The sequence below is a fragment of the Onychostruthus taczanowskii genome, unplaced genomic scaffold, assembly GCF_017590055.1.
Source record: "Onychostruthus taczanowskii isolate IOZ18803 unplaced genomic scaffold, ASM1759005v1 scaffold99, whole genome shotgun sequence".
NCBI classification, from domain to species: Eukaryota; Metazoa; Chordata; class Aves; order Passeriformes; family Passeridae; genus Onychostruthus; species Onychostruthus taczanowskii.
In genome coordinates this window covers 1,024,345-1,036,234 of record NW_024507990.1, presented here as the reverse complement: position 1 = coordinate 1,036,234, position 11,890 = coordinate 1,024,345, and the positions used below count along the sequence as shown (strand labels likewise).

General features: G+C 40.4%; 1 protein-coding gene across 1 annotated transcript; it reads left to right on the top strand.

Annotated features, from left to right (window-relative positions):
- The first annotated feature begins 622 nt into the window (after positions 1–622).
- Positions 623–11,673, top strand: GSG1L2 (GSG1 like 2). Its single transcript, XM_041427298.1, has 5 exons — positions 623–1,510; positions 3,082–3,129; positions 5,840–5,992; positions 6,212–6,323; positions 7,981–11,673. The coding sequence occupies exons 1-5, from the start codon at positions 1,201–1,203 to the stop codon at positions 8,234–8,236; spliced, it is 879 nt and encodes a 292-aa protein (XP_041283232.1). The 5' UTR covers positions 623–1,200; the 3' UTR covers positions 8,237–11,673.
- Positions 11,674–11,890: the final 217 nt, after the last annotated feature.

The window sequence follows — 11,890 nt, the reverse complement described above, 5'->3', positions numbered from 1 at the left end:
ATTTATTTATTTTTATATTCATATTTATATCTATCTATATCGATATCATATATATCTATATCAATATTTCTATTTATATTTGTATATGCATATGTATTTATACATATATATTTATACACATATATATTTATACATACATACAATGTATATTTTTAAAATATCAATTTACATTTATATAAATAAATAGAGTAGGTAGAGAGTTGTCTTGAAAATCCAAATTATTTTCATAAGAAGGTGCATATGTGACTTCAGTGTCTGCCCTGAGGAACCATTCATGTTTTGACTTCACAGTTGTAAAATGAAGCAGTAAATTACTCTAACACCCCATTTTCTTTTGGTTCTTTGCATATCTTACTTGCACCACCAAACAGGCAGAAAAAACCAATATCTATAACATGCCAAGGTGGGAAATGTTTCCTAGATGGAGGAAAAAGAAATGCTGTTTCACAGAGTGAGAAGATGCACATATCAAATAAGGATAATTCAACATTTTCTCTAATGTTTCACCTCCTTTGGGCAGAACTTTTGTTGTGTGGTCATGGGGGCAGACTGGGCAGTGCCCAGGAAACCAGCAAGAGCAAAGTCAGGTAATTTCTGACTTTTATTTGTCACTGCTGGAGCTGTGAACATGGGCAGTCCCCTTTCTAGTGCTGCACGCTGTGAAATGCTGCAGCTGACCAACCAGTTTTAGCTCCTTACAAGTTTTTTTTTTTAATAGCAAGAGTCACAACTGTATTAAATTCAAAGTGTTCAGTGTCACAGGAGCATTTGGAACTGTGAGATTTTGTTTATTCCTCAGCTAAGAAATAGAGGCTCCATCAGTGTGCCTCCAATCAAGGTAAATAGGCATGTTTTGTTTGTATAAATAAAACTTTAGTGATTGCACACCGGGGTGCTTCCAATGTTTCTGTGTTCTGTGTATGATTCATGGGGCAAATGATCATTTATTGCTACACTTCCTCATATTCCTTCCACAATACATTGCTGCCAAGCAACACTGTCCTTTATTCTTAATCTCCCCTGCCACATGATTTCTGGTCATGCCCAGATCTCTGCTCTCTGTCTTAAACTCCTAAGCTAGCACAATTTTCTGGGAGGGATGAGGAATGGGATGGTGAAGGCAGGCAGGTGTTTCATCAGGCAGATGCAGAAATCTGCAGAAGGGAATTTCTGGAATAATCGCTGGCGCAGCTCTGGAAGATGCCATCCTCCACCCCCGACTCAGACAGGAGGCACAGAGCCTCAGCAGCATTTTCTCTGAGTTTCCTCTCTTTGATCTTCTCCATCACGGCTTTCAGCAGCAGTTACTGGTGTGAAGGGACCAGAAAAGTTGCCAAACCCTTCTGCAAAGGGGACGGCAAAGGGGACCTGTGCATCCGCTTCAACAGCGCCGACGGCAACAGCAGCCAGGCTGTGCAGTACATCTGGGAGACAGGGGATGACAAGTTCGTGGAGAAGAAGTTCCACGCTGGCATCTGGTACTCCTGTGAAGAAATGATAAATGAAGAAGGTGAGTAAACCCGTGGAAATTTATTTCATGAGGTTTTTTTTCCTGCTCGTTCGGCGCGTTCTTCCCTTCTGCTTCGTTGTTGGTTTTGTGGTTTGTGGTGTTTGTGGCCTGAATGAGTTGCTCTTCTTTGGGAAAGGGGATCTTAGAGGGTGGTGTCTAGTCAATCCTAAAGAATTCCTAATAAATTCTGCAAAGAACATTAGTGACAGGTTGTGGTTTTGATTTAGCTGACAGGTTGTGGTGCAGATGAAATTATTTGGTTTTTATTCTGCTCACCATGACAGCAAGTTAAATGGCTTGAACAGGAAAGTGTTTCATTTTTCCAGTGGATTTTATTCCATTAGTCAAAAATTAACATACTTGCTTTAAAAACTCCTTCTGATCCCCTATGGCAACGTAAAACATGCAAACTTATTTATTTTTATTGTTTAAATCATTTGCACTAATAAATCTGTGGGATCTAAATTAGTTCCTGGATTTCCTCTTGAACACAAGTATTTCTGCTTTCTTGCTGTGGTCTCACCTTGCATAATCAAAGCAGAAAAGGATTATTTTCATCCTGCTAAAACATTATATGGAGACTTACTAGTGGTGGCATTTAATTGAGACTCACTCTGCATATGTAAATATTATTAGAATGAAATTAGCTTGCCATTACAGAAACTTTCTAGTAAAATTTGTATTTTTGTATAAGGGAATATATTTCTGGTTCAAGAATTCAAGGATTTATTGTAAAAAACAGATCAACATTCAGTTTTTCCCTTTATTGCCCTGATCAGTTTAAAAGCAACAGCTAGAACAGAACTTCAGAAAAATCAAAGCAGCTGTCACCTATGCCATAAAATGCAAATATTTTCACAGCCACCTGTCCTGAAGGTCCAGTTCTACCAGAACTTCTTGTAAGTTTTAAGAGCAAAATAAAATCAGAGCAAACTATGTGTCCAAAAGACACCTTTTATCCACACCATGGGTTCCAGGGTTGTGTAATTTGAGCATCTGCTATGGAAGCTCAAGTTTGGAAGCTGATGTTTTCTGACTTGGGGCAGTTAGGAGCTGGGAAAAAAAACCAAAAAAACAAACCACCCAGCATGTCCAGATCAGAGAATTAATTCCGAGAGCTTTGTTCACAGCATCTGTGTGGGGGGCAGGGGGGTCATGTGGGTTTGAGAATCAAAGCTTACAGGAAGAAATTGGAATGAAGCTTAGAGGGAATTTGTGTGAGCAGCAGCCTTGCTGCTGTGAGGAGAGCAGCTCTGCCCTACACGAGCATTGGGAATTTTCCTCTCCTGGCTTGCACAGCCACCACCCCATGGAAATCAATTCACAGCCTTTCTCTAGGTCTTCCAGGCTCTGGTTCTACCTTGAAATAATCTGTGAGGACTCTCTGGTTAAAGCCCAGGAGAAGGTTGATGTACCAGGGTCTGTGTACACTAAAAACAGCTTCTCCTGATCTCCTCCCTTTCTGCTTCTATGATAGATTTTACATTTTCTTCTTTCTATTAATCTCTTTCTTTAGATCATTACAGAGTACAAAATAATCCTGAATTTGATTTTGTTTTTTGCTTTTTTAGGTGAGAAATGTAGAAGCTTCATCAGTCTGACTCCAGCTTCTGATCGAGGTAGATGTGCATATTTTTTTGTCTGTAGCCAAAACTTTCCTGATCACACTTACCAATACAAGTATTCTCTATTAAATTAAATTAATCCATTTCAAAAATGCTTGCTTTAATCACAAAGAGTATTTTTTGTCCTTTATTTAGTTTTCTAACTTCAAGATGAAGGTAATATGGCTTAGAATATCAATGTATGTCTTTCTGAAGACACACCACTTGAATATGAATGGCTTTTAAATTGGAGTATGGGTACTGGAAGTCAAAATTTGTGTATTTTTGCCCTCTGTCTCCTCACAGAGGAGCACCTTTGCAGCCAGGAATTCTGTGCCAGGTTTGTGTGCTGAGGGGATTGAGGGAGATGTGCTGTGCCCCCAGCCAGCCTTGGTGGAATCTGAATCCCCTCCCTGTGCCTTACTCAGAGCTGTGAAGGCACATTTCCATTCTCTTCTTTCAAAGAATAGTCAATAATTCTTAATAAAGAATAATTAATTCTTAATAAAGAATTATAATTCTTAATATAGAATATTTCCAATATTCTTACAAAACCTTCCTACAGATGCTGCTTTGTGCCTTCCTCTTGCACCCCAGTGTGAAAATATCAGTCCATCACTGATCTGATTAGACCAATCACTTTACAAGTGGCTGATCCTGAAAAAAACCCAGAACTTGTTCTTCCCAGCATTTGGGACTGGAATATTTGCCTGGATATGCAATTTCAGACCCCTGAGAAGGAGAAATACTCATTTTCTGAAGGCCAGTCTTCCTTCCACCTGCTGCAGCTCATCACAGTGCTTTAACAGAACAATAGAATTTTGTAGCATGAGAAATAAAAATATAAATGAGATGTGGGTGTAGTCACACAGAAGTGAGGGGTGTTTTTGAGAGTTCCTCACAAGGAAAACTGCTGGTGGACACAGAGCTGAAAGTGACTCTGAACAGCATCAGCAAATGTCACAGGCACTGGCAGGCCAGGTGAGACAGCCAAGAAGCATCTAGGGACCTAAAAACCAGAAATCTCCCCCCAGGGAGGGAAATCCTGTGTGGAAATCCTGCCCAGAAGGGGTTTGTGTTCTGCACATGGCTGTGGGAGCTGTGTGATCCAAACCCAGGCTGCAGCAGGCTCAGCCTCCCCGAATTCCTCAGCCCTGGTCCCACACACAGGGCTGGTCACCGTTGTCCAGGGCATTTCTTACAGTGGCTCACTGCCCAAAAGTGTTGAGATGCAAACTCTCACAGCTGGAGCAGCCAGAACTGTTGGGCAATGCAACATCTGGAGCTCCTGATGAAAATCGCAATTTTTTACCGAGACAGATTTTCTGGAGAAACAAACCACGTCCAAGAACACCCACACATGGGCTGGCCCAAGAATTTAATGTCCATGAATCACAAAAGTCCCACAGACATTGTCCAAGCCAGCACTGGGAGCCACACACCACACAAACCTTGTCTCCTGCCCTAGGTGGTGTCTGGTAACCAAGGATGTGTCTCAGCAGCATTTCAATTCTTAAATTATGATTGTTTGTTTACATCTTCACGTGAAATCACTGCTTGAATCTACAGCCAGGTGTCTCAGGGCACATTTGGGTTTTAAAAGTTTGGGGAAGACCATTTTCCAGATCTTGCTATGGCAAATTTGGACACAAATTTGGACTCCTGCTCCTGGCTGTGGGACGTTAGCATGCTAAAGGTCAGACAGCAGGCTGAGAGACTTTCACGGGAGGATTAACTTCTTGCATAAGATGTAATTACCAGATCTCCAAAAAGAGAGGAATTAGCAGATAACCAGGGAACGAATCTCAGCGAAACCTGGAGGCTGTCTGGCCTCATGAAGGCTTCTCTGTCCAAAAAATTCCAGATCCTGTGGGGATGAAAGTTAAGCCTGTGGGGAAGATTTTAGTGATTGACTGGAGCCACAGGCAGTGCAGGTGAGTGCCTGGCCCCCAGGCTGTCAGCTGGGCCTGCTGCTCCTCTCTGCACTCAGAACCATGAGACCAACAGTTCTTTTTATATCAACTTTGGTTCTTTTTATATTACCTTTGGTTCTTTTCATATCAACTTTGGTTCACGGTGATTTTAGGGTAGCTACTGAGTATAAAACCACACTGTCCCACCTTGCACTCAGTGTGTAGCAGGAACAGGCAACTGCTTTTCCAATAATTATAATTTGAAATTTTAATGATTTCATTACCTAATTAAAATTAAGATTATTTTTTAAAATAATTAAAATTGTTTTCCAATAATTAATTTGAAATTTTAATGATTTCATTACTTAATTAAAATTATTTTTTAAAATAATTAAAATTGTTTTCCAATAATTATAATTTGAAATTTTAATGATTTCATTACTTAATTAAAATTATTTTTTAAAATAATTAAAATTGTTTTCCAATAATTATAATCAATTTGTCATTGAAGTCCTCCATAGATGTTCTGATTATCAGAGCATCCTCACAGCCTTTGTGCTTCTGTTTAACTTTGTGTGAACGCTACGAATGAAGAAGGAAATGGTGAAAATAAACATGCAACTGCTTTCCCAGTAATTGTAATTTGGGGTGTCCATTGACCCTGAAGTCCTCCAGAGATGTTCCCATTATCACAGCACCCTCACAACCCTTGTGCTTCTCTTTAACTTTGCGTGAACAATACGAATGAAGAAGGAAACGGTGAAAATGTGAAATATTGCTGATAATATCAGTGCTGTTGCTCTGGTTTGCAGGGGTTTTATGGCTGTCTATTGTAGCAGAGCTTCTCTACGTGGTTTTGCTCCTGACTGGGAACATTCTCATGTCAGTGGAAATATGCTACTACAGCTCTGTCATTGATGGGCTGAAGATCAACGCCTTCTCTGCAGTGGTCACCGTGCTAGCAGGTACAGTTAGGCATCTCCATTGCACAAAGTGAAGAAAAATGTTATGGGAAAATATTATTTTCAATTCATTATTTCTTAATATGGTCTACTTCGAATTTTAGTTTTGTGGATTTTGCTATCTTTAACTTAATTTTTTAAATTTTATTGGTTTTCATTTAGTTGTCAGGTTGGTTGCCAAGGACTAAATAACTAATGTTATCACAACATTGTATTTTTTAGGTCTTCTGGGCATGGTTGCTCACATGATGTACACCACTGTATTTCAAATGACTGTAAATCTTGGTCCTGAAGACTGGAGACCTCACACGTGGGATTATGGCTGGTCCTATGGGTACTAACTGCTTCATGTTGGGTTCTTCCATTACATTTTGGTCACTGCACCCCGTGTTCACGGAATTATACTTAATTTACAAGCAATGGCTTTACCTTATTTCACTTCTGAGGGCGCAGTTTAGTAACCAGGTGTCGTTCTTGTCAATCAGTTGTCTTCAATTATTGCCCAGAATGTGTAAGTTTGCAAGGTTTGTGTTTGACATCACTCAGAGATTACAGAGAGGTCCAACTGCCCTGCATGAAGCAGAGGTTCTTCTCCAGACACACCAAAACCAGGTTTGATGAAGCAGGGGTTCTTCTCACACACACCAAACCCAGGTTTGATGGAGAGGTTCCTCTCCACCATCACTCAGAGATTACAGAGAGGTCCAACTGCCCTGCATGAAGCAGGGGTTCTTCTCCAGACACACCAAACCCAGGTTTGACGAAGCAGAAGTTCTCCAGACACATCACACCCAGGTTTGATGAAGCAGAAGTTCTCCAGACACATCATACCCAGGTTTGATGAAGCACAGGTTCTTCTCCAGACACATCACACCCAGGTCTGATGAAGCACAGGTTCTTCTCCAGACACATCACACCCAGGTTTAGCATTCTCACCTCCCAGGACAATTGTCTTCCCTAAGTTGTTTAAAACTCTTCCAAGCTTCAGTCATTTAGGTTGACATTTTCCTATCACACGGATGCTTCAGATTGTTGTATCTGGAACGTTTCACAGAATTAACCAGGTTGGAAAAGACTTTTGGGATCATCAAATCCCACCTGTGACCTAGCATTACCTTATCAGCTAAACCATGGCACTGAGTGCCACATCCAGGCTTTCCTTAAACACCTCCAGGGATGGTGACTTCACCTCCCTGGGCAGCCCATTCCAATGCCAAACCACTCTTTTTGTGAACAATTTTTTTTTCTAATTTCTAGCCTAAACTTCTCCTGGTGCAGCTTGAGGCTGTGTCCTCCTGTCCTGTCCTGTTCCCTGGGAGAAGAACCTGACCCCACCTGGCTGCACCCTCCAATCCATGTTCATGTGGCCATATTTTTACATGCTACTTTTAAATTCACACATTTTTTAACAAATTATATTTCAATATAATTTTTTTAGTTCTGTCTCCTTAGGGGTTTACTTTTAACATTTCAAAGTTGATGTCCTTTTCTCTCATTTACTCAGGCCATGCATTTTCTCAGGAATACATTTCAATGCTCTGAACCTGCTTTACCCAGATATTTCATAGATCTTTTTAACACTTTTGGGTAACTCACATCTTTCTCAGTGCACCCTGTGAGATTTATACCCTTAATAACAGCACCTTTTAACTTTTTATACACTCCTTTTTTTTTCTTTTTTTATAAAACCCTTTTCTGTTATTAAGCTCTACGCTTAATAGAGAAGAAAAGCTTAAATAGAGCTTAAATTGAGAAACTGGAGGCAGGGTTTCATGAAACAGGTATGTTAAATGTAGATATTGCAATAAATATGTAGAGGTCTGTAAATGGCCATTGACCAAGAGTATTTCTTCCTCTCCAAGCCTACTCATCTTTCCCTAATACACACCAACACAATCACACATAAGCAGTGGTTTCAGAAATAAAATTGAAGGACTTGGATATGAAAATGCCCTGCTAATTTCTGATAATTTTTGCTTTTTTGTTCACAGCCTTGCATGGACCTCCTTCGCTTGCTGTATGGCTGCAGCTGTCACCACTATTAACAAATATACAAAAACTATCTTGGAGTTCAAGCACAAGAGAAAAAAGCTGGAAAGGAGCTTTAGGATTCAGTACAAGTTTCCCGAGCACACAGCTCCAGAGAAGGTTTGCAATGTGTATGTGAACTCTTTCCAAAACACCACAGATGACCCCACACATGCATTAAGAAGTCTGCGTCACCTGGCCACTATTTCAGTCCTGTAGAGCTGAGCCAGATCTCAGAGCATTCTGTAAATTATAATCCTAGATCCAAACAAAACAGTGTTAATGAATAAAACCCATCAGTGTGTAGTATCATTTATTTTTCTTAATAAAGAAGTTCTATTTCCGTGGATGTTTCAAGGAAGTCTTGGGGTTGGAACAGAAGATTCAGGTGGCTCAGTTCAGATAAAAACAGTGACACAGGTTCCCCCCAGGTCCAGTTTTTAAGCAGTTTCTACCAGTGAGTTTGTCAGAATTTTAGAGCATCACTCCACCTGATTCTTTATTAAAAAGGCTGTAAAAAAATCCCATCTTGAAACCAAAACCCATGAGAAGCAGGGCAGCAAATAAGGCATGTGGTGCAAGGCTTGGATAATTTTTGGTGGTGAAAGGTTCAATCTCTCCAAGAAAATCTGTGGACCTGAGCTTATGGTTCAAGAGTTTCACCATACACATGGTGGATTTGCTGTGAAAGGAAAGCTGATAGAGGGAACAGGTTTCAGTGTAAACCCTTACATAAAATGAGAAGGCAAATAAAATTTGGAAGATTCATAAGGAGGCAAACTGAAATCTAAAAAATACCTGGTTGTGGACAGCACAGAACTCACCTATGGAATTCTCCAGGAATCATTCTGGCAACAGAGTCAGAAAGAAGCAAAATTTGATTTATACATTTCTACATAAAGAATCTATAATCACATTAGAGATGGGGAGGTGGAAATGATTGCAGTCGTCACAGACCAGGAACATGGAGCTGTTCCACTCTGAGGATCATCATGGAGCTTCCTCATGGAACTGAGCCACGTGCCTGCCTGGCTGGACACCAGAATATTCCTGTTCTTGATCCCCTTGGGAAACACACGTGAGAACTCTGGGTGGCAGAGGTCCTGCACAGTCTACTGAGCAGCTCTGGCCTTTGGAAAAATTCCTACATATCTTTACCCAGGCAATAAATACAGTTTGAGCTTGTTCTGCCAGCAGGACCTGTAACAGGTCAGGTTATGGCCAGTGATAAGGTGGAGCTGATAACAGAGAGGCTTCATTAAATCAGAAGAAAAACATTAGTGGTAAGAGAGGAGAGTTTTTGTCTATGTATGGAATATGCTTTAAAAAATGAGATTTCCTCATTGGCAACAGGTCCCAAAGCTTCACTGCTGCAATTGTAGAAATTCAATGCTGCAATTGTAGAAATTCAATGCTGCAATTGTAGAAATTCACTGATGCAATTGTAGAAAAACAATGTCCTGTATCAAATCAGCAGGTCATGTGTTCCAGTTTGTGTCCATTACCTTTTTTATTTCTACTCTGCATATTTGAGAAGAATCTGCCTCCATATTCCCTACACCATCCTACTAGGGGGCTGCAACAGCAATAAGGTTTCCTCTTTAATCTTTAGAAAAGTCTGGTTTTATCCTTTCAGTGCTCTGAAAGTGCCACCTTCAGTCCAGCAGGGGAAGGAAGCAGGAGAGTTTGGTGCCCACTCTGTCAGAAGCAGTCTCAATCCCTTGACCAAAACACAATTTCTTCCTTTCTTCCCCTTGGTTCACCCATTTCTTTGTGATGGGTATGTTTCTAACACCTTCACCAACAGAGGAATTATTTCTGATTCCATCTGACTTTCTGCTTTTTGTCAACCCTAACTCTTTTTTAAATAGATTTTTACCCATCTCATGCTGTTCCTGGGTGGCATAGAAGAATTTCCAGCTCATCCAGGAACATACTTGGATAATGCCTACAAGTTCTTTGAAAAATCCAATTTATGCAAGTGCCTCATTTTATTTTTCTTAGCCTGCAGGTCACTAACAGCCTGACAGTCTCTGCCATTTCCTCAGGACTGTTTCTTACACTGGTTTGCAAGGATCTAAAGTGCTGTAGGCGGGCAAGGGCTATTTAAATAATTGTGCAGTAAGAATCCATCCAGATCCATTCTTAAATCTCAAGCTGTCTGTTTTTTCTCATGCTAACCATTCCAGAAGCTGTATGTCTTCTGCTGGATATCTGGTAAATAAATTCACCTGACGAAATGCAAGATTTCTTATCCCTATTTGTAAGCCACAGTTTCATATTCTGCCTCTTATTTTAACTTTTGACACCCAGTAAGTCCTGGAACCACATTATTTGAAAGCAGAGGAAAAGCACCAGCAGCATTTTTATTCTGATTCATTAAATCTAATCACTTTTGATGAATATGGCATCTCAGTAAATTTCAGACACAGATCTACAGCAGTCCTGGTTACCACTGGGAGCTAATGAGACAAATAGGCACCTCTGGGATGCAATTCCTGTTATCCTGAACTTGTCTTAACATTTCTTTTTCTTATCATAATATTTTTATGTGCAACATCTATCCACAGGTAAGACAGCAAAACAGAGATCAACAAATGAAATAGAAAACTTCAGATTAAATAATAGATTTCCCCAGAGGGGGGAAAAAAAAATATTGTGCCTGAAATACCAGTGGAGAAACCTCATCTTCAAGATGAGAAAAAGCCACTGAATTAGAGAAAAGTGTGACCCATTTAAAAGGTCATCTAATCCTTCTTTTCTTTTAGGCAGGATAAACTAAAGCTACATTGCTTTTTTTACAGATGTTTCATTAATCTCTTCTTTAAAGCTTCTGAAGACAGGCATTTGAAAATTTCTGTGGCAATTTATCCTTTGTGCTTAACTATTCTTAGCAGAAAATGCTGTCCCTGTAAATCTCCTTGGCAGCAATTTTAGCACATTGTCCCACTCCAGCAGACATGGAGAACAGCTCAGTCCTGCCTTCTCTGCAGAACATTTCAGGAATTTGAAAATCATTCAGACTCAACTTTCTAGGTAAAAATACATCTGTTTTTTTAAACTTTCTTGGTGGGACACTGGTATTATTTTACCTCTTTCACTGCCTCCTGCTGTGGCTCCTTGAACTGCTTGAAGTTTGGAAGTGAAATTGTGTGAGGAATTTCTGCTGATCTCTAGAATGTGCAAAATGGATTATTCAGCTTATTTTAACATGTAATCCACTTGTTTTTACAACAAAGAAGGACAATAATAGAGACCATAGAAATCACAGAATGGTTTGGGTTGGAAGGGACCTCCAAGAGCATCTATCATGGCAGGGACAACTTCCACCACCCCAAGTTGCTCCAAGCTCTGTCCAACCTGGCCTTGGACACTTCCAGGGATGGGGCAGCCACAAACAATGTTGGTTAGCTGGGATGTCCTGTGGTGCCTGATCCTTTTCTGATGAAATTCTGCTTATTCTGCATCTTGCTCTTATGGAAATGTGGAGGACTTGGCTGCTGCTGAGGCACAGAAACAAACAGAACTGAGATCACAGCAAATGCCCACTGGTTTGAAGGAGCAGAGTTCTGCTGAGGACCAAGAAAATTGTGAACAAATGAGTGTTTGACCTCCCAGTGAAGGCATAGCCACTCACAGTACAACAAAACCCCAGTGCTACACCAGAAAATAGATGACCAGAAAATAGATGGAGCTCCAGCAGGTGCTGCAGGAACTGAGCCCTCCATCCCAGAGGTGAAACCTCCCTGAGCCAGGTTTCTTGAAACCAGAGCAACTCAATCAGAGCAAAGGTTCATGTCCCTGCAAGATGACAGATATTCCTTTGCCCTCAGAACTCTGTCATGTTTGGTGATTGCATCATGAATGAGGTGT